This window comes from Mytilus californianus, unplaced genomic scaffold, assembly GCF_021869535.1.
Source record: "Mytilus californianus isolate M0D057914Y unplaced genomic scaffold, xbMytCali1.0.p SCAF_2, whole genome shotgun sequence".
Lineage (NCBI taxonomy): Eukaryota > Metazoa > Mollusca > Bivalvia > Mytilida > Mytilidae > Mytilus > Mytilus californianus.
This window is the reverse complement of record NW_026262668.1, coordinates 36,715,082-36,738,606: the sequence shown is the minus strand read 5'-3', so window position 1 is coordinate 36,738,606 and position 23,525 is coordinate 36,715,082. Positions and strand designations below refer to the sequence as shown.

The following is a 23,525-nucleotide window of genomic DNA, read 5'->3' as shown; positions in this document are numbered from 1 at the left end:
CAAGTTCATTTTTATAGTGCATCTACCACCATACGTCTTCTGTTGCATAACAAATAGTTTATCTTTTTTAAATATTTTATTGTACATTAAAAATACACAAAAATAATATAACATTTTGATAATTTTTCAAAAAAACATATATACAATATAGTGTTTTCAAAAATAAGGTTAATTTGATAAGTGTGAGTATATCTTACAATGACTACAGGCACAAACAGGTTTTCTTATGTATAGCAAGGATAACATTTCATGGTTTGACAACTTGATCGTAACAAAAATTCCTACAGGTCAATTCAATAACCTTTATTGAGTTGGATTATAGATGGCCAGGAGAAGCCTTTTGCCTTCATTGTAAATACAGCAATCATTCTGTTAAATCATAACTGAAGGATTTGCAAGGAAGACATTTTGAAATTACACTCCCATAAGGCATTCCAAGATTGATCTGACGTCTCGGGATTTTTAATGACTTGCTGGGGCCGTGGTCCACCCCAAACAATAATGGAAAAGTCCGTCAGTCGTTATGGCAATCTCAGACTTCCACATGGTAGTACGTTAAACAATGCACCCAAATTTAGCAGCCACATTTGGTCGATGTTCCCCTTTTGATATTTGGGATAGCGCCATGAAAAAGACAATACTAACAGAGTGCAGCACTGACTTCAAAGTTAATCCATTATCTATATCGTGTTAAGTTTTTTTTTTTATTTTGACATTGTTATTTCACTATTTCTTTTCGTCTTCTTTTTCCATTATAATTATCATTGCATGAAAAAAGTTTGAGGCAGCCTACTAATTATACATTTTAGGGACTATGTTACATGAAAAAATAATATATCAATAGACTTGACTTAGTTAGTTTGTTCCTGCTCAATTAAAGTATTATATTCCCGTTCCCTTTAAATAAATTGGAACTTAAGTGTAATTGTGAACATTGTTTAAGACTTGAATAAAATCAAATGTTCACAGAAACTTTAAACCTATCGTAAAAATTATATTGGTAAAATATATTTTTTTCATATCTTTTAAATATATATATATATAAGGTACAAAAAAAATAATATCTTTACATGAAAAGTCGTCTTTAAGGCTCCTTAATGGGGATGTCAAATTGAAAGATAAATTTAAATTTCTGTAAAGATTTAGTCTTTCGGTTGAATTCTTTCAAAATTCCCATTTTAATACTTTAATAAAGGTGGCAGCTGCTTCTAAACTAGCTCGGGGGTTCCAACAATAGAAGATTTTGAAAGAGTTAATGACTCTGTACCGATGACAGACACTAAGTGAAAGCAATAGCTCGCATCGCAACACATGAGCTTAAACTATTTGAAAAAATAAAAAAATATACAAGGGTGCACTCTTAGCGCTTCGGACGCATGGAATTATTAAACGTGTTGTTTTCAATTTTTTGACAAAATGAGTTTTACGCCAAACGGAATATTTTATAGACAGGATATACCCAAGTAAATTTGACATTCTAAACATTACAAAGACAAACATTTCAATAAAACAGAAATGTGTCTCCTTTAAAAATGCATAGAATATATTAGATACGACTCACTTAAATTTAAAACGTATCCGTGTGTGTCACTACCTTAACACTACATAAAAGAGGAAAACATTTAACTTAATTCTTAATAACTGCATTACATGTAGGTTTCATTATAATACGTTATTTTGATTGGCTAATAGCAATCTCGCGTCATTCTGAAATTAACCTTCATTTCAAAATGAAATGTAACATTCATGATGACACGAGATCAACAATAAAGTGCACAGGTAAATAAAAGAAAAACTTAATAGAAATCGTGTTTTCATGATCCTAGCAAAAAAATGTAATTATAAGTATTGAATGCTTCTTTTAGTAATTTTATAGGGTTGTAAAAGCGTTGACCGTGCGCACATTTTTACAATGAAACGCGGATGTACTTCGGTCAACGTTTTTACACCCCAATAAATTTACAAAAAGAAACATTCAATTCTTAAAACAATTTAAAGATATTTTTGTCGTAGAGAATGCCGTAATTATTGGACTAATTGTTATCCTGTCGATCACTTGCAACCAGTCAAACCATTGAGTTGTTTTTGGACAAATGTTAAATATCTTGACTCCCTTTTGCCCCAAGTCAACATATAAAATAATAGTTACGTGCAATGGAAATAAACATGAATTAATAGGTGAAAGTTGGGACAAATACTCTATTCAAAGCAACAACTTATTTTGCAAACTGAACAATTCGTGGGAAGTTGTTTTTTGGAACATACATTCATGTAAATATGAGATTGTAATGATATGTAGGTATATATCTACGCATATCACTCTCCTTCTGAGTAGTTCATGGTCTCTCTCGACTACCATGACTATACACATATCGCTAAAGAAGATATACTAGAAATAGAAACACTGCACATTTCGTAAACGATTCACATGATAATGATGACAATGAAATGGATCAGGTCGGAAATTAATTGTTCTCACCAAAATACCTCACATTCATTCGTCAGTTTTGAGGGACCATATCACCACGAAGATCTTCCGCCGAAGTATGTATTAAACACTCGACATCGACACAATTGTTTTCTGAGTGTCACGTCCATTCAGTAGTGTACGCTTGATGTACGTAATAATCCAGGCTACAAAGACTTCGCTTGTCATTTGGATCTTAATCACTCTGCTGATGTTTATATCAAATGAGCAGACGATAACAGTGTGTTCTTTTTATAAAGCATGTCATCCGATGTCGAAGAAAACACGTGATAGTTCGTCAAAAATAGTTCATGTTATTCCACCTTCTTTCGTTTAATGTATATATGTATAAGCATTCCTATATCAAAATGTACGTTTTATAGATACACATATATATATTTTCTTGCACAACATGATAGAATTTAACAGTAGGAATGATACGTTTTGTGCATTTACCTCCGACATTGCCATCTCTATAAATATTTTTCAAGATCCAAATTATCATATAGTCATTGTGTCATATGGTGACCATAAGGGTTGTGTGGTAATACGTTGTTATATTCATGAGCTTTCAGTCTGAGACATGCTAAACTGGAGCCTAAATTCTGTGGCGGAGGAGTATATGAATGATTTGCCAATGCACAACTTGACGAGTTTGACACTACTGGGCTATATGCTGGTGGAGCATACCAGGATAAGTCATTATTCATGGAAGTAGGTCGCGGAGTAATTGGTTGTTCTATTGGTGTAGATTCAGGACGTCCGTATAAATTTCCACGTTGTGCTAACATATTTCTTTCGTTCCTTCTAAATTTTGCCCTTCTGTTTTGAAACCAAACCTTTAAAAAAAGAAAAATGTCTTTATGGGAAAGAAAAGATTATCTTTTTCCACTCAAACTTTCAAAAATACTCATAACAATGGCATAGCTAACGGCAAGAAAAGTGAAATGTAGAAAGGAAGTTGACAAAAAGAATTTAACGGAAACAGACATGAGAAAACCATCAACACTTGGCAACGGAACACGATCTGTTTTTGGATAATAAATAACTGTATTTGAATTCTTAACACATTGAAACAGACAATGACAGAATGTGAGATTGCTAGATGTTCATACTTCTTGTTTCATTTCATTTCTTACTGCCTTAATCAAAAGTGAAATAGCAAAAATACCGAACTCAAAGGAAAATTCAAAACGGAAAGTCCCTTGTCAAACGGCAAATTTAAAAGCTCAAACACATCAAACGAATGGAAAACAACTGTCATATTCCTGACTTGGTACAGGCATTTCCTTATGTAGAAAATGGTGGATCAAACCTGGTTTTATAGCCAGCTAAACCTCTAACTTGTATGACAGTCGCACATAATTTAACATATTACCCATTGTCGTACATGCAGTAACAATAATATATAGTTTTCAATGTTGACGTCTTGCAGGGCTACAACTGGTAAATATTTACATACAATAAAATTACTAACCTGTACTCTTGCCTCGCTCAGATTGACTCTTCTGGCTAGTTCCTCCCTAACAAAGGCATCTGGGTAATGTGTTCTTTCAAATACTCTCTCTAATGCTGCCAATTGTGTACTGTTAAATGTGGTTCTATTACGTCTTTGCTTTCTTCTACGTTTTCCGTCTTTGTCGTCCTTGTCCTCTGTGTCTGTATCTATAAAAAAGATCAATAGAGGTTTTTGAATTTAATTTTTTAAATTCATAAATTTGATGTCGATCCTTGATAGTGTATCGAGTATTTCAATGTTTTAAAACCGAAAATCTATGAAAAAAATTGGCCATACCGATGATATTTCATGTCAACACAAAATGCTGTCTTCTGAGCAGGTGATTCCCTCCAGTACAAAACGGCCACCAGCAGTGGCATTGACCTTATGATTGTAAAAACTAATCAGATACTAGGCTAATAATTTATATAGAATTCATTGTTTGTCTTCCAAACTAGAAAACTAAACGGAATGCAAGAATTTATACATACAAAAAGCCGTGAAAAAGAGGCGGAAGATACTAATGGCAGAAGATACAAATGGCGGAAGATACAAATGGCAGAAGATACAAATGGCAGAATCAAAACTCATATATCAAAGAGAGACACTGAAAATCAAGTAAACTTGATGAGTGTTATAAAAAGAAAAGAAAAACACAGAATCGCAAGTAGGCATCAAAAGAATATTCTGTTTGTAAAATGACAATTTTTAATGTGTGTTATAGCAAACGATTTTGTGTTTACAATTTCTTAATATTAGTATTGGAAAATACTTTAATGCTTGTCCTTTTGTGGGTGAACTAGAACAAGAACGGAATGATAATTACTTTCCAATATGATAACTTTATAATATATAATAAAGTTAAACAGAACTTTCCAATATAATTAGGTCTATAATTAGGTCTATAATTATTAGAAAACATTTTTAATATAAAATATGGTTAGTCGGAAAAGATGGATCGTTAAACTAACCAAGAAAAGACTATCCAAAAAATGTTTTAAAAACATTAACCAACACGAAACGCGTTGTTAACGAGACACTCGTATGTTCTAGATATATGCAAATAGTTCCCGTGCAAGATGTCAAATAACTAGTTTTATTGGAACCTGTAATTCTTTGAACTGACTCGATTATAAGACTGGGAACTAAAAAATATGATTACCAAAAGTAATATTTTACAGACTACAATGACATTATTTTTTAACTCACATGTTTTAGGTAAACGACAATTAGGAAACTAAAAAGGAACTATCATAAACGGATAAGTCGACGAAAAACAGACATAACAATGGCCAAAAAAGAAAATAGAAAAAAAGACAAGTCGTAAACAACAATAAAAATGCGTTCATATTACCATGAAAATATTCATTAGCTCGAAACTCAAAAGTACTTTGAAAGATCCATGGTATTATGCGTATTCACTTGAATTTATTTGAAAAATAAAAGGCACAAATGTATAACAAAAATGTTATTTTTCAAGTGGTTATCTTCTTTGAAAAGTAAAATGTTCATCTTATTTCTCAGTATGTTTATACCTTTAATCATCAAATCGTTGACCTCATATTGGCTAATTTTCTTATATCAAAAATAAAATATTTCTCTACACAAGTATGTATGACTTAATTACACGTTTTCAATGATTTATGGATGTTACTAAGAACTTTTTAATTGCAGATATTGAAGTGCCGCCTCTTGTTTTTACAACAGGTTCTGAAGTAAGATCTGGAAATGAAAATAAGCAACTCAATAAATTGTTTCTCAATAAAAAAGCGAAGTTCTATTTATCAAATATAACATCCATATTCGAGTAGAAAGTAACATAATGCTTACTTGAAAGCAAAGTTTAATTTCCTAGTTTGTAATATTAAAAAAAATAATGTTTTGTTCTTAATATTATTTTCTAATTATATGTTTCGTGGTGCGAATAAAATTAGGACATCAAATGCAAAGGTCAAAACAAAGTCAAATCCTCCCATATGTAAAGGGCATTCCTTTCTGGGTATGGTTTGGTCGATTTCTTTGGAGTATATAAGTTATATTTCCAATTTTGAGTTTTGTATATTGAAATAATATTGAATACTAAAGAGTAAAAACAAATGTATACCATTATTTACTACGTGTCGTTTTGTAAAACCAAATAGTTTAATTTTATACTGGTTGCCAAAAACATCACGAATTAATTATGCCTTTGGTATAAAATTGTATTATTTAGCCTTCCAACTGTTTGTGTGGTCCTGACAATAAACTGCTCCATCAGATTTATGCGTACGCAAGACTGAAACCGACCAAGCACAAGTGATACTGTCACCATGCATCTATATTGGGCTACTAGTGTTGCCTCTATTTTTATTCGAGCGTCATTGATCAATTGTATGTACATGTATATGAAACGCGCATCTGACATAATTATATATAATTATATAAATTTGATAACTTTGTTCTAAAGGTTTAAAAAAAAATGTCAGGAATAAAGATTATTACAAAAATTTTAATAGAATTATCACATCACACTTAACATAATTTATTATTAATAAAAGAATATTTTTAAACCATATCATAATTAACATTTTAAATTTTCAAATTTATGCAATTTAAGACATAAATACATATTACTCTTATTTGTCATGACTTCGATCGTGTAGAGAGTCCTATGCGGTAAGGCATTTCGTCAAAAGAACGCATAAAGAGTGCTTAACCAAATTCCACTACATGCAGTACCCAGTTTATTTGTTGCTGTTTAATGGTGGTAAATGAAAAAACATTTTTATTGCATATAGATTGTATAAAACTGGAATGTTTGCTTTAGAAAAATGGTAAATATGCAATTGAGTCTTTTTATACTTGCGCGCAACTGACGATTACATTTTTTTTTATAATTAAAAGAAAATGATCTTACTTTATTCTAATAGCTTATATCATGCCGTTATGTTTCTCTTGTGAGACCTCTTAAAGTTTACCGCTTACGAACTTGGTTTTACTCATTGTTGGAGGCCGTACGGTGACTTGTACGAGTTTATATCCTTCTTCTTTTGGTGGATAGTTGTCTCACTGGCAATCATACCACATCTCCTTAATTATTATACTGTATCTTAAAATTTAATGCAAAATTTGTGATTGTCAACTGTGTTAATAAGTGCTTCTGCATAAATCCCATGCTGTTTTAGATAATTTTGCAGCATTTTGGATAATCAGGTCGCACTGACCATGCATGCTTCATCTTTCACTTAACTTGAAACAAAGTTACCAAATTTTAGTTTTCCAAACGGCTGTTAAATTAAATCTTATATAATAGAGGCGAAAGATACCAAAGGGGCTTTCAAACTCATTAATCAAAAATAAACTGACAACGCCATGGTAAAAAAAAAAGAAAAGAAAAAGACCAAGAGACAAACAACTACACAAAACACAACATAGAAAACTAAAAACTGAGCAACACGAACCCCACCAAATAGTGGGGAGGGGCGGGGGGGTCTCAGGAACTCCGAATTAGTAAGCAGTTCCTACTTTTAAGGTTTATATGATGTTTGAAAAGAATTTTGTTTGATAAATTTTGGATTTAATTATGAGGCGAAAGGGACCATCTTCATGCACTTGCAATTCGATGGTTAGCTTGATGTTTTGTTCTTGAAAATGAATTACCTATTGTTCCATTTTTAAAAGTGCTCCAAATCCTTTAGTATTTTTAGACTTGAATAAATGGATGAAAGAAAACCGAAACACTGATATTCCAGTACACGAGGCCTGTAAAAAGGGTATTTTATCATGTTATTAGTGTTGGTATTTTAAATTTTTACGATAACTTTTATTAGACTTAAATTTACTGAATCGCAATACTGTATACATTTTAAGACTATTTTCTTTATTATTCATTTTTTTATCCAATATTTTTTATTATTCATATTTTAGCTCCCCATTATTCCATGGTATGTAACATGCAGACTGAGTATTGACGTTAATGATTAAAAAGTAGTCTACTTTTGCGCAGCCTTGCAATTCTTTTTTGTGACAAGCGAGACAAATCTTCTTGACTTCAGTATAACAGAAAATTCATTGTGTTCAGACCAGTCTGGTTATACGTTTATTACGTTTATTAAAATAAAAAAAAGGTTTGGACGTCTTGATAAAGATTAATCCAGAAAAGCGCTTCGAGCACACCAAATTTATGATATGTTATTTTCATATTGTATCTAAATACATAATTTTATGAGCAATGCAGATCACAGTACTTGCGTCTGTCTATATTTTTTCTTTCTTTCTCTTAGAGCTACGTAAATTTAGTTTTGTTCTTCACAATAATCCGGCGCACATCAGAAACCTAATTTTATCTAGCCTACATATAATAACTTTTATGAGCGATGCAGATTATGTATATTTCTTCTTTAGATACATAAATATATTTATATCCATCACAACAATTACACATCCGAAATCTACTTATATTTAGCCTTAATAATTTTGGCACTATCGTTTATACTTCAACAAAAGTGATAAGTTTGATACTATAGCCTATTTTTTAGATACTATACAAATATCTGATTTATTTTTGCCTTTTAGGGGGGGGGAAATAGAAACTAGGTTGTAGACAAAATATGTAGAATAACCGTCTTGCCAGGCACAAACAACACATATCTATTTGTGTTTGGCCTCACTACAGTATCTAATTCTACTCTCCATATGTTGGTACAATAATGTATGTACTTGATGTAGAGTATGTTCGTTTCTTTTCATCCGTAACTGCTCTGCACTCGCAAAGTGTCAGTCATCGGGGATTGAGACGTTTCTCAACTTCAAAGGCGCCACGTTTCTCTCGCAAAACCCTTCTTCTGCAAATTTTACATACTTCAGTAGTAATTGATTTCTATACAAAATATTTCTACTGGAACAAAAAAAAGTATGTATAATTGAAAATGTGGATATTTTTGTTGACTTGATGCTGGAGTTAAGACTACACACGTTTAACGAGATAAAATAATGACATAACATATTTTTTGTTTTGATTTATAAGTCTGATTGATACTGTTAATTTACAGTAATTACATATACAGCTATCATAATAAGCAATCAAATCAAATCAAATCTTAATTCTCTTGTAACCTAAAACTGTTGTGAAAATGGAATGATAAATAAATCTACAATATAATTAAATACATTCTGGTTAATTTATGCTATTAAACACATAAATAAGTAAATATCTTTTTATAAATCCGTTTTTACGACTTTAAAAAATTGTATTGTTTGTACCCGTGTCGGCGATGAATGGTAAAATACGGACAATATTTAAACGATTTAATGGGTCATCCATTCCATCCTATTATTATTACATGGTGTGTAGGATTTACGACATTCTTTAACAATTAGGCCATAGAACACGTGTATCAACATATTTTTTTTTTATGATGTATCGTAAATATACACACCGATATTCAGAGCAAATGGTTAAGTGTGTTTACCAAAGCCACTTTTACAGAATGTGGTCAATTTTCGATACACTGGATCGTAAATAGTCGAAAGCCCATGTTACACTATATCTTATATTTCTTTGTTTTATACATGATGAACACTTTATCTCTTCACGTTCAACAATGTCTCTAGTAAATTCGGTAATAAGGGTCAACTGGGAAAATATGGTCACCTGGATATCTAGCATCCGACAGTAGAACAACAACTCTTTGAGGGGTCAGAAGTGATCTGTTGAAAGGCAAAATGTCCGACCCTATATGCCCAACATACCCTTTTTTCAAGTGGCAGTCTAAATAAGACCCATTTTACATCGATTATCTATTGAAAAAAAGTAAAATAACAAAAATACCGAGCTCCAATGAAAATTCAAAACGGAAAGTCCCTTATCAAATGGCAAATCGAACAGTTCAAACACATCAAACGAATGGAAAACAACTGTCATATTCCTGACTTGGTACAGGCATGTTCGTTATGTATTGTGTGTCTGTTTGTTATCATCCTGAATACGCATGGAATAATTACCGCCGTCATACACTACTTGATTTCGGTTTTTTTTTAAATACATTTTTTGTTCGAATGTCCTTTTCTGCGTATATTTTGATAGATTGTATTTTTCAGTTTTGACAAATAATAGATACTGCACCTATAAACATTTCCACAGTAGACATATCTGAAACATGCGATTTATCGTTTATCTGTAAAGATATACTCTGATAGCATAATTGTAATGTTATCATTCGACCATCTCCTTGGAGATACCTCTGAAATTTTCAATAAATAATTGAGAAATTATCAGAGAAAACATTTCGATAATCCTGACGTAACGGTAAAGATTGACTGTCCTGTCATAATTCGGGTGCAGTAGTTTATTTACATAAATTTGAAGAATGCCGAATAGTCGTCTCCTCGGAATATCTTGGCATTATGATTGGACTGCCTAAGTGTTTTTATTCTCACTGACATGTGTTTGGGAGAAATAATTACCGATCAGAATACTTCTCAATCATTAATCACTTTAAAAATGATTCTGTTTTCCTGTAATCTTCCGGTGATACGTATGCTCTCTCTCTTACAAATGATGCCTCAAATAACAGTTTTATGTACAAAACGGTTTTCTTATCAAACCAAAGTGATAGTGAAACTCCATCAATTCCACTCTCTTTTAGATTAGAATCGGTTTTTATTAACTATGAAATTGTAGATTGTTTCATAATATTCATGTGTGCAACACTTGTACATCGTGCATTTCCACATGGTTCAACCACAGCACAAAAGAAGAAGTTTATCCTTTACAATATATGGTGTTTACTCCGATCTCGTACTTCTTTGATCTTACCCCTAAATGCCTCGTGTTAACAAATTTAAAAGGCTTTGGCACCAAAATACGGGATTGAGAACACGATCTAAAGCATTCGAGGCGAGCAGACGACCACGAGATAACAAAAGAATTCTATTAAGGGATTTACTTTTTTTATTTTTTAGATATGTTTGGACTTTTTATTACTTGCATGTGGGATGTCTCATTCTTGAATGTATAGGCTAGATTGAATTATGATCTTTTTAAAGAAAATGCAGAATTACAAAAAATATATAAATGAGTTATTGAATGCGATTTTTTATGAGAATATGGAATAAGCAGGCGAAACAGAAAAAACATACAATTAAAAACAATGTGTGACATGTTTTATTTGGTTACTGTCTCGTTTAGAGTTATGCCACATCTATTGTGTAATAATAGGACGCAACAACTGTACATTTAAAAAAAAACTCTTCTGAAACTAGGAAAATATATTATGGTAGCATATTCTAAAAATAAAACTTAACCTGCAATGCCATTCATTGTAACAAATTCATGCAAGAGTTTTGAGATTTTGTTAAAATGTTAACCGGTATTAAATCAAACCATGTTTTATTGTCCAATTTTGGGGACGCCATTGAGCCGATGATATAAAATTCTACAAAAGGGAAGAAATCAAAACAAATGGATACAAACATCCATTCTTTAATATCACGTACAAATATGGGACAATAACATAAATTTTACGAGCGCACTGTAGAAAACCGAAACGTTATGATAGAATTTAGCGTGCTAGCTCATATAGTATATCAGTCTGCACAAAGAAAAGTAACCCTACGCCGGACATATCATTATGGCCGAGTTGATTTATCTTTGCTCTTGCATGATCAGAAAATAAGCAGCCTCACTAGTAAACAGCCACGAAGGCCTTTGTCAAAGCATAGTACCATATAACAACAAACCACAATCTAGTTTCAACACAGAAGAATATACAATAACAGATAAGTTTAATTACCAAGGTTATACAAGTCTAAATATTTGGCGACAAAACTGGAAAACAATATGAAATCATTTTAGTGTAAACATATATTATTAAAGAATTCGTTACGTATATCTACAAGAGTAAATAAATACGAAATGAACAAGCAATTCATAAAATCATTTTTCGACACATGTTTAGAAATTATTTTTTCTCTCCCACATGTGGCCATCTTGTAGGTTTCCAACCAGCTTATGTATCTGTAACAATACTTAGAACATCTAATACACTGTTGTAACTGTCAAGATAGCGATCTATAAAGATGTTGTCTTTAAACGTTTATGAGCTTAACTCTGATTGAAATCGTGAAAAATATGGATTTCTAATCTAAAACGTCAAAAATTTTACGTGCTTTTCTTGACAATTTTCTCAGGCCTATCACATTGTCTTCTGCTTGTTTTACATAAACGAGACCTAACGTCTCTCCCGTAGATAGCGAAGTCTTTGGTTAAAAGTTCTTTTAATGATAACAATCTTTGAGCATGGAAAATAGATACTGCTACTATTAATTTTTTTTTTGATGATTCAAATTTGATTATTTTAAAAATCTACGATAATATAAACATTATTTTTAACTCGGCTTTTATGAAAAACTAGAACTTTTTGTACACGCAGCTATTCTTTTTGGAAACTTAACAATTTCACTTGTCTTAAGAAGTCTTAACATTGAAAGTATATCAATAAATTCATTTTTAATAGTCTCTGTAGGATCATTTTATCAAAACACGATCCCATGCTCAGAATCTCTAGGATAAAAATTGATTACATAAAGTTAATTCTTCAAGAATATTATATAAGTTATACTGAATATACGAATATATAGTTTCTTGCATGAATCTAAAATTTTTAGAAAAAGGAAATGTTTTAGCACAAAAGGCCATCGGTAAATCACAAAAAATAATCGACAGAAAATTTCAAAGTACAGAACACCTAAGGGTGTTAACTCTTTAAAAATCAGCTGAACGTTTTAATCACCTACTATTTGTAAAGAGAAATCAAGCTTCTTAGTAATTAAGATTAGTGTTTGGCAAACTGCTATATATCCAATGAAATTATTCCTGTAAATTGTGTGGTTCAAACTTCTTGAAATTTTCATGTTTTTTGTCAACAGGTCAAAATAAATAGTTTGTCTAAATTATATGAAAATTAAACGAGCCAAATCTATTTTATTCAAAGTGTTGGGTACCCCCTAAAGTAATGCCCTCCGCACAGAAGAGACGTATGTGAACCATTTATTTTCAATAACCCAGAGGGCCATGTTGGCATCTAGTAAACTACATCTGGCAATCAGACTATGTTCCTCTCACATAAACATTGACATAATGTTTTCTACTGACCAAACAACTCATCAACGCGAATGTATTTAGTATAGTTTCTATGCCAAATACCTATCCTTATGTCATGTAAATCTACAAGTATTAGTTATTGAGTTGATATGCAATTTACAGTTTCAGAAAACTAATGCATTCTAGGTAATAGTTTCTAAAGTGTACAGCTAATGGTAAATATTAACAAAAGTCCAAACAATTTGTATTCGACCAATGACGTAACGTTGTATTCGACAATTTACGTACGTTATTCTAATTTTGGTGTACGAAAAATAAAATTACCCATAATCCTTTAGATTTTTAAACGGCGAATGTTCATTTGCTGAAATATGAATTCAAAAGATAAATTCGAACTGATCATTTAATTATTTTGCCCCCTAATGATAAAAGTAAAGCTAAATGGAGAGTTGTCTCATTGGCACTCATACCACATCTTCTTATATCTACTAAATTAGTATGTCAGTCCACGATAAATGAAAAAGTTCTTACAATTTACAGCAAAGGCAAAGTTGCACTCGTGTAGCAGTTCACGAAAAATCAAAAGTTCTCATAATTTACAACAATAATTTGCGACTTCTTTGTATGCCACAGTGTGTTCGTTTGGGTCTTCCTTGTAGTGAAAAATATAGTGACGGAGTAACCTTTTCGAACTAATTTAGCAAACCTTTAATATACGGCAGACGTCATTGGAATCCACAGCCATCTTTGTTCTGCGGGACAACAGGGGATCTGCCAAACTATTTCCCGCTGTTATTATATAGGAAATAGAAGTTGTAATGAGGGTAGTAAAATGTATGTAATTTTGTTTCTTTAACATGTGGTGTTAACTTTAATTAAGCAAAAACTACCAAAATAAAAAAAAACTTTTATACGTGTTATGGATTACAAAGAGCGATACACCGTTATAAACCTGTTTTGATATTACTCAACACACATGAAGTTGAAATGTAATTGCTTTGAAACTATTATTGCATTCGTTTTGAAGATTTTATTTTTTACAACTTTTGGAATTTCTAAACAAAAAATATTTTTTATTATATCAAACAAATAGATATGAATAAACCGAGATATGAGGTTCACATCTCCAACTACACAAAAAAAGTAAAATCAAAAGATTGTTTTAACTACAGAGAAAAAGGCTATACGATAGTTCCAATTCCTCAATCACAATTGTGAATAAAAAGATGCGTTATATAATATTTTAAGAGCTATTATTTGGCTCTAAATAACTCGAACGTCTTTCACCATCCATTGCAAGGTTGGCGTCTCCATCTGTATGCAAGAAAGAGAACATAATCATAATCATTGTGTTAAAAGATAATCCGTAGTCCTATTTTTGTACAATGTACCGAGCCATACATTTTTACATTGACACGTGTATATTCCTTAATATAAGTTCGCCCAGATTGCTAACTTGGTATCCTCTTTAAAAACTATCTTATCTTACATTTCGGAGAAAGTTTGTTTTCTTTCCTTTTAAATTAATAACCTTTTTTTTAAATTTGCAAACGGTAATTGGAAAATTTGAACATGAATAACATAAATTAATATGTTGGTTGTATTCTTAGTTTCGCGAAAATGATGTCTCGTCTGTCAAAAGTGAAATAAGTTTGTTTCGCATAATAGTAAAAATACATGCATTGTTCACTGAATTTAATTGATTGACCCCTATGGATGTTATTTTTCAACTCATGTTATTATCAATTAAATCATTGGTAGCCCAAAATGCATGAATGACATTTTCAGTGTACGAATCTTTCAGTTCTGATGTGTACTGGATATGCATTTACAAATATTATAATTGCTGGTTCTAAAGTGTAATCAATTTGCATTCATTCTACAATTTTTTTAGTGACCTTTAAACTTCAAGAATCGATTATGATTAATTATGATATTTCTTCATATCGATTATCAGGTGAAATACCCTAATTCATGCACCGATTACCGATCATAATCGATTCACAGAACATCAGTATGAATGTTAGACTATACAAAATCAGATACAAAATTGTATTGTCGACGCATACCACATTCTTACCACTTTTGTTTTGTGGAACAGTAACATACTTCCAGTATATTAATTTTGTCTGTTTGTTTTTGACAAACGAATTTCTGTACATAATTCCGATCGTAAAACATAACAAAGAATATTACCCTTATCTCTTAAAGTATTTTCGAGTGGCATTCACAAGTTGATGACAATGCAACAAACCACAAAAAAGAAAGAAATACAATTTAATATTGTTTATCTCGTAATAATGACATGCTTTGTATTGCACTATTTCAAAGACAGTACATAAAGATATGACAATGCATAAACACATATGGTTATTTAAAGTTGGCTAATTAGATAAAGTCATTAATTTTGTGTGTCTGTTTAAAAATCAATAATTGTAAAATCTTAACGCGATAAACTGCATTTTTTAATGTTCGATACAATTTTTTTATAAATACTAATGCTACTTTACTTTTTTCACTTTCAGTTTATCAAGGAAAAAGAAGGGATATTGTATGATGTATGACTGACACAAAATCCCTAAGTGCACTGGACAAAAACCTTGCAACTGAATAGTGTGGTGCTTTTATTGATATTCATCATTTCATTCACACTGAGTCTTTGCATGGTGACATATATTAATTCGAATAAAAGTTACGTATACAAAGAATCAACAAACTGATCTTCGAAAAATTACCAAATGAATTAAATACATGTATGCTTTTACTTATTTGCATTTTATAATGATAATCAGTTATTAAAGGTTTTCTTTTCCACGTTTTCAGAAATATATTTTAATTTCTCATGGTATTTCTTTTCTCTCTCTTAAGTTCGAATAAATCTCTACAACCACAGTATATTTAAATGTACATCATAAAGAGATCAAACTCTCGTAAGCTCTTTCGCTACGTCAAATAAAAACTAAAAACATTCCGATCTTGAAAATCTCAAGTTTCTACAGAAAAATTTATATCCTTCTGAAGCTGACGAAGATACATGAAAAGAAGATCGACTTGGTGCCGTTAAGACGGGCACATGTTACAAGACTTTTCAAGCTACATCGACCTTCAAGCTTCTATTTCCGGGTTAGTGTGTCTGTTTATAACTGACGGATTAAGATGCACGTGTGTTTTAATCTTTTTGGAAAATAAAAATGTGTCTTTTCAAAGATGTATACCTACACGTTAATACCATAGAAAACGAAATTGTGCTTAAAAAGAACCTAACGTGTATTCATATATTACTCTGTTGTGAAAGGGTGATATTCAATTAAAACAAAAAATGTACTGTAAAACAAATAAAGCAAAACAAAAAAGCGCTTTGCCCACCAAAGGCTATTTTTCTGGAATATTCTCATATGATTTTTCGTATTTTCAATATACCATTTTTTAATTACTTTTCATTTTACATAATCTTAGATTTCAAGAATGGACAGGTGTATGTTTTACAATTGACATTTCGGGGCTTTTTATAGCTGACTATGAGGTATGGGTTTTGCTCATTGTTGAAGGCCGTACGGTGACCTATAGTAGTTAATTTCTATGCCCGTTGTCTCATTGGCAATCATACCACATCTTCTTATTTTTAAAGTTAAACATCAATCTCAGTACAGTAAAACTGATACAAATGAAACTCGAGATCCAATAAATTACACCAATGATTATAAAACAAATCTGTGTTTTATCTTTTATTGGCCCTTAAAGGTGCACACTTTAAATAAACAATACACAAACGAGGTAATAATTAGGAAAGTCTTATCAGCACTGGCCACAAATATCAGAACATAAGACAAAATTAACTTGCGAGATAGCTCGTGAAAAATGCCGTATTTCAACTTATTTGACGTGAACGTGATTGTTTTGGGTATTAACATAAATAACGGAGCTTGTTAGAAAACTAACATAGATTTGTTTCGTTATTTATGACTTTTAGCTGTTATTATCTGCACGAGTTTACAACGTTTAAAAATCTATCATTTCTCAACAAAGACGGCAATATATGTTTCAACGCTGCTTAATATTTTGCGATAATAATCATATACAGGTCCAATTTAGTATGAGTCTGCCAAAATTATGAGCGCCACACACGATTTACCACATTTTCTAGGGTTTTTTTTTGTTCTGTTGCTGACTTATTGATGAAAACAAGAGTACTTATATATGCTAGTAATTGTAAGAGTCATGCTCAAAAACTTACAATGCAGCTTAGATCTCATCCTAAATCATTCAAATATACTAATCATAATCTCTTATAAGGGCAATGAAAAATAACAGTAATGATTATACAGACATATCAAACAGAGAAACGAATTAAATTATTCAGTTCAATATACCGTTAGGCATATTCACATTTTTTAAAAACATATTGTCATTGCGGTGATGTAACGCAGGCATACATTGTCTAGTTAAACAAAAAGCCGAAATTAATAAAAGAAATTAATAGATATTATAGTTACTTGTAAAAATAGACAACAAGATACGATACAATGTGAAAAGACGACATAAAAATACCGGCATTGTACTAACTTATTAGAGGTTAAAGGTTTTTGGTGATCTCTCTCAAACAAACAAACACACACACACACATACACACACACATACACTTATTTGTATACTGTCATGCTCAGTGGGTCTTTAATTGGTTCATAAAAGTATTTTGTTCTTCATTGCATTGAAATTTTGAAGATTACAGCGTCCTTTATATAGAAAACAGAACATAAAGCAAGTATAAATCCAAGAAGACAACGTCTAAAGGAATTTTAAACTTGCAGACGACCAGATGTTGACGATGTCTCACATTACACAGACAGAAAACTTTGTGTAAATATATCATTATCATGATGACAATATTTATCAACACTTTAAAACAATTGTTCAATTAACACTTCATGTATCAAACATTGTATTATTGTTTGGTGTTATCGTAAAGGTTAAGGCGAGCATGATAGATGTAGTGCAGACTGCAAATTTGTCGACGCCATAATGGATATCGTATTATTTTTTTAACTCTATTTTTTACATTTGATTATCCGAATAAAAAGGACCTGTTATGACTACCGTTTTTCAAAAAGGTCTCAAGGTTGTTTTTTTATATATTTTTCATAAATGTGTGTGTTTTCTTTTGAAGTTCGTTGTTGGTAGTGCTGTTTTTTTTTCACTATTCAAAAGATTTTTTATAGAGTGTTTACTATGAATAGAAAAACACCAAATTTCTTTAAAATTTACACGCATTCGATTATTGAAGATCACATTTCTATAGTAAATAAGAAAATATACAAAAAATTCAGTCGACAATCATAAGAATGATAATGTTATTTTAATGGTTCGGTTCATTATTGGCACATGTAATAATTATTTCATCAGATCTAATAATCACAGGGGTACAGCTGTTATATCAACAACACACGTCAACCGAAATATGAGATCGTTAATTACTCCTACAGTCGGATTACCGAACGCACCATTCCACAAGGGATTAACGAAATTTCCATGTTATGTCAAATGCTGACCAAGCACACTATATGATTTCCACGAATAAAAATCGTATCAATTATCTTTGATGTACCTGAATCCAGACATTACTTTTTATGGAAGAGGTTAAATAACAAAAAATACATGAATAAGATTTTCAACGTCAAATTCTCAAGTTTTGCTCCGTGAAGGAATACATGAATTTTAATTATCTCTCGAGAATCATAACATGCAGCTCTAAAATTTCTGTTAGAAGATAACATATATTTAATGTTGGTTTTATTATTACTTTTCTTTTGTAGGTCAAGAGTCAAGTTGCCTCCTACATAGGTATAGGCCATTATCAAAGAATTACAAGAGGGGTATAATTGTGCCGGCAAAACTGAAAAAATGGCGACAAAAATATTTCGTCTTTTAGACAATTTTAGATAAAATACAAACTATATCTTCATGTGTGTACACTTTTATTTTGTTTCAGATAAAACTGATGTACCAGTTTTAAAACAGAAATGATATAATAAAATGAAAGTTAATTTATGCAGTAAAAATAACGACATGCCCTTTGTTCTGATTAGGTTGACATGTTAAGCATTTGGTATTCTTTGAAATATCAAATACAAAAGGGATATGATAAAATTATTTACATGGAAGTCCTTGAAATTTTAATTAACCTTAAGTATTTGTTGTTTGAAAAGCGATAAGAGTCTATACGGTGCAAGTACAACACAATGTCAGTGAAGAAAGTACTTAGTATCATATGGAAGGCATGGTTTGGCCTTTTGCTATGACAAATGGAGGAAGTTCGTTACCTGACAGTTTAATTAAAATCTGACGACAGATGAGGAACCAGTTTAAGTGAGGTTTGCAGCAATCAATCTCTTTCGTATTTGCAATATTCAATCCACCGGAAATGTCAAATATTTGCAATATCTTCACATGGATATTTTGGAAGTTAATATATATATTGTTTTGGAAACTGCCTTCGTTGACACATACTTCCGATTGAGGTCATCTGGTCTCTGTCCGGGTTAGATTATTTCACAAAGAAAATAACACTGTGTAATGAGTTGCGTCCGAATCGCTTTTCTGGATTTCCCTTCATTAAGAACTTTCAAACCAAAACAAAAACAATAGCCAAGGATGTAGAATACGTGGGGGGTTATATGACAAAAAGGTCGGTAGTCGGGATAGGCCCGTTACTTGTTTGTATCATGATTTTCTATAAAGTGTGCAGACATAATAAATAAAAGTACGTAAGAGAGCATGAAAGGTGACTTAAATCAGCTTGTTGTTCTTCTTCAAAAGTACAAGTACAAGTATTAAACTAAGATGATGTCTAGGGAGTTGTCCTTCCTTATAGGTTTACAGTTTGAATTCTATATAAGCAAAGTATATATTGATCACAAGACCATCATGAAAATTGAAAGCATGACTTATATGTATCCATATTTTCAAAAAAATAAATGTGTTAATATTTTTCATGATGAGAAGACATTAGTACACAAAAGGATAGTTCATCTTTATTCACAAATGCACATTGGTAGTCTGAAAGGATGGTGCTAACATGTTTGTATACATTTATTATTATGATTATTATTTTTCGCTCAGGGGACGTTGACCTTATATGAGCTTGTCTATTCGTTTTAGGTTTCCTTAGGTCATTTTCTATGTATCTATTCATTCCTAGCTTTCAAATATTTAGGTTTGAGCGTTATTTTTGTCTATTCTTTATTTTTTTGTCCCTTTTTCTGTAGTTCATTGCATTGGTGTTTTCTCTATTCTGTAAACGACACCCAGGCCCTCCTATATGATATTACTATCCCACAAAGTATATACGGTTGCTGACATGTGTCTTTAAGACCGTTATTAATTCACTTGATTTGGGGTAAATTTATAAAACTCCAGTGATGAACTTGCACTGTTTGTGCATTTCGTCGATCCGGTTTATGCTGATATAATTTCAAATTGAGATATTGGCTGAATAACAAAATTACCTAATGTTGGTGCAATCAAAAACGGGAAAGGATATATTAATGATATACACCTGAAACAAAATTTCTAGTTCAATAATGACTTTACTAGGAAAAATAGGGAAAACACATGGAAGAATAACCCGGATGTGGCATAATCCTTGAAAGAACACAATTTGCAATCAGTATTCAATAGCTTTATTGTTCAAATGTAGTGTGATTTGAAATTTGCTTTTCTCGTCTAAAATTTGTTTCAAATGTTCAAGTAAGCTATAAACTGAGGAAAATCTAATTGCTAAGAAAGAACTCATTTAATGAATGAACATGACTTTAAGTGGGTTTAAGAATACATTGTATTTGAGATACAACATGTACATGTTTAATCCCTGAAATTAGGGATAGCATAAAAAATTATGCTTAATTTTGAGTGATATTATTCCAGTTTGAGAGCACATGATTTACGTTAACAAATAAACCAATTGAACATTTTCTGCTTCAAGAAATAAAGCTGTTTACAATTTCTCTGATTGTGAAAATCTCATGACTTTTAATTTCAAAATGTGTCTGGTCAGCCAGTCCTGATTTTGCAAATTGTTCACAATAAGCGCTTTAATTTAATTTTTAACGAATCAATATGATGATAGATTATTATAAACAATGCCGCTTGCTATTCTTGCGGTTTTAATGATCCATTGCCCAGAGCGTTTTGCTACTGTGTGGTACATTTTACACAAACGTGTTCTTGAGTTTATTGTAAATTGTGTTTATACCACTGAAGTGTTTGTTTTATTTATTTTATGAGCTGTTGAACTTCAAATGCAATAACAGATCGCTTTACTATCGTGTAGTTTTCATTCATCTTTTATTAGAATTCAACTTGAAAACTAGGGAAATGTTTGACTTTTATTGTATTTTATCGATAAATAATGCCTTTATTACATTACAAGTTTCCACGGCTTTTCAAACATATGCCGTTTGTTGCTGTTGCATTGATGAAAAACTATTGAAAAAACTCTTTTAACTTTTTTTCAATTTAAAATACTAGCTTTTATTTCAAACGGAAGCGTTTATATGTATAAAAAGGATTTTCCCCAGTATTATCGTTTAAAGTACCGGTACTTTATTAGTGTTTTTGATGTGAAAATTAAATTAAATTAATTAATTAATGAATAAAATGATTTGTTTAATTTTGTAACAAAAACCCAGTTTCTTGTTTGTTAAATATTACATTACGCTGTAAATTTTGCTTGAAATATTTTCTTCGATAAAAATCAGACATTTCTCAGGAGAGTTAAATAATCCCCACTGCTTCAAATTGCCTGTGTTATGGACGATCATCTGATATCATTAATATCATGTGGAGAAAATCAGCAGGTTCCGATCTTATATCTATAAAATTGCTTACTCTCTTACAGAATTATTTTATCTGTACAAAATCATATAGTTTACTCATTTACGACAAAAGAAAAAATAATCTAAGTATTTATTGAATACTTTTCATATTTTAGCAAGGAACAGCATAATATTTGCCCAAAAAAATAAAATATGTTTTTTTTTATTGTTTTCATTTTGAGATATACTTTACATTGCAAATTCGTCTGATTATAAACAGTTGCATTTACACTTAAAATGGAATGCTTTACTTTTTGTATCTATTTTTAATGTATTGTCTTCATTTTAGATTGTTTTTACTATTTTGCTTTTAAACGCATATTTAAGCCACTAAGTACCATTTGTTTTTCTTACTAAGAGCATAACAACATAGGCTTCTCTGCACCATGTCATAAATGGATTTGTTAGTGTAAAAATAATACTGTGTCAACTTTATATCGCACCAAAAACTTACTTAAATTTATATCGAACCAAAAAGTTACTTGAATTTATATATAGTCGAATCATAAACTTACTTGAATTTTTTCCTGGGCTGTGTGGTGATATACTGTCGTGGCTGTCATGGCGTATCGAGGACTTCTCATCGAGGTCTGTTAGTCCATTTCCATTAATATTCGGTGTGCAAGCTTGAGTAGGCAGTCCTGGTTGAGGATCAGTGTTAGCATACATAGCACAATTTTCGTTCGGAAGATCCTCCAAGTCCAACAAATGGCTCACAGAAAAGTTAGCCTTGTTGTTTTGAAAAGCTTGATGGTAAGCAGAAACTTTGTCAAAATTACTATTAAACTGTTGTTCCGGTGTCAGAGTATAACTACTCATCTCTCATTTGTGAGAAATCCCGTGAAAATGGTTTCCCTTGTCTTTCTTCCTAATAAAGAATCTCCTCGATCAGGGTGACCAGTAACAAAAAACGTGGTCTGTTTCCTTATCTCTCACATTAATCGGTATTTAAGTATCTTCTCATAGGAAATTGATGAACTCCGGAGACTTATTGACAGTACGGATAACTTTTATTTTCTCTGTAGTCAGAACAGAACCACGAGGATAGTCAAGCCTTTGAAAAATGATACCTTCAGTACTGCCAGCAGTGTCTCTTAATCAGCAGGGAATACTGTAAATAATAGCTCTATTTTATATACGGCCGCCATTGGATAATAGGCTTACAACAGGAGGGGTCTTATCTCAGAATCTCCGCCCCAGTAAGTGATGCTGAACAAATAGAAACTGTACATGGGATTTGAGAAAAGTTGTTTTATCTTATCTTTCTGAATCTGTATATTTATGTTTTGCTTATATAATAAACTTGACGAAAATATTATTTTATTTCGTTAATAAATATCAACTTTTAACCATTATTTTTGTATTTGAAATATAACAGAACAATGTTCTCTTACCATGAATTTAGAATTTATAATTTTAAAAATGTGACTTTTAAAAAAAAAATTGTCTTGTATTGTTGTATGATAAGGATTAACCTAAAATTTTAAAATATTATTATTCAAAATTGAATAGATAACATTGCATTAATTACATCTATATAGATATATATTAGTCATTGTATGTTTTATGGTGTCTGTTTTCATTTGAGTTTCCCTTTATTCTTATATC

General features: G+C 31.2%; 1 protein-coding gene and 1 long non-coding RNA gene across 2 annotated transcripts in view; one reads left to right on the top strand and one right to left on the bottom strand.

The window, feature by feature from the left end:
• Nucleotides 1-15,858, top strand: part of LOC127729840 (uncharacterized) — a 45,006-nt gene extending 29,148 nt beyond the window's left edge. Inside the window, exon 2 of the long non-coding RNA XR_007994845.1 lies at nucleotides 15,573-15,858. This is a non-coding gene — a long non-coding RNA (uncharacterized LOC127729840). The remainder of the gene's footprint in view (nucleotides 1-15,572) is intronic.
• LOC127729828 (paired mesoderm homeobox protein 2-like) lies at nucleotides 58-23,007 on the bottom strand. The gene is made up of 3 exons (XM_052237755.1): nucleotides 22,433-23,007; nucleotides 3,945-4,132; nucleotides 58-3,306 (listed from the first exon to the last, which is right to left on the bottom strand). Exons 1-3 carry the CDS (start codon nucleotides 22,734-22,736, stop codon nucleotides 2,977-2,979), a joined length of 822 nt encoding a protein of 273 aa, XP_052093715.1. The 5' UTR covers nucleotides 22,737-23,007; the 3' UTR covers nucleotides 58-2,976.
• Nucleotides 23,008-23,525: the final 518 nt, after the last annotated feature.

Coding starts and splice junctions, on each gene's coding strand:
- LOC127729828 (XM_052237755.1), bottom strand. CDS start 22,736: ATGAGTAGTTATACTCTGACACCGGAACAACAGTTTAATAGTAATTTT. Junction 4,133..22,432: donor CAGCCCAGGAAAAAATTCAA/GTAAGTTTATGA, acceptor TCTTTTTTATAG/ATACAGACACAGAGGACAAG. Junction 3,307..3,944: donor TGAGCGAGGCAAGAGTACAG/GTTAGTAATTTT, acceptor CTTTTTTTAAAG/GTTTGGTTTCAAAACAGAAG.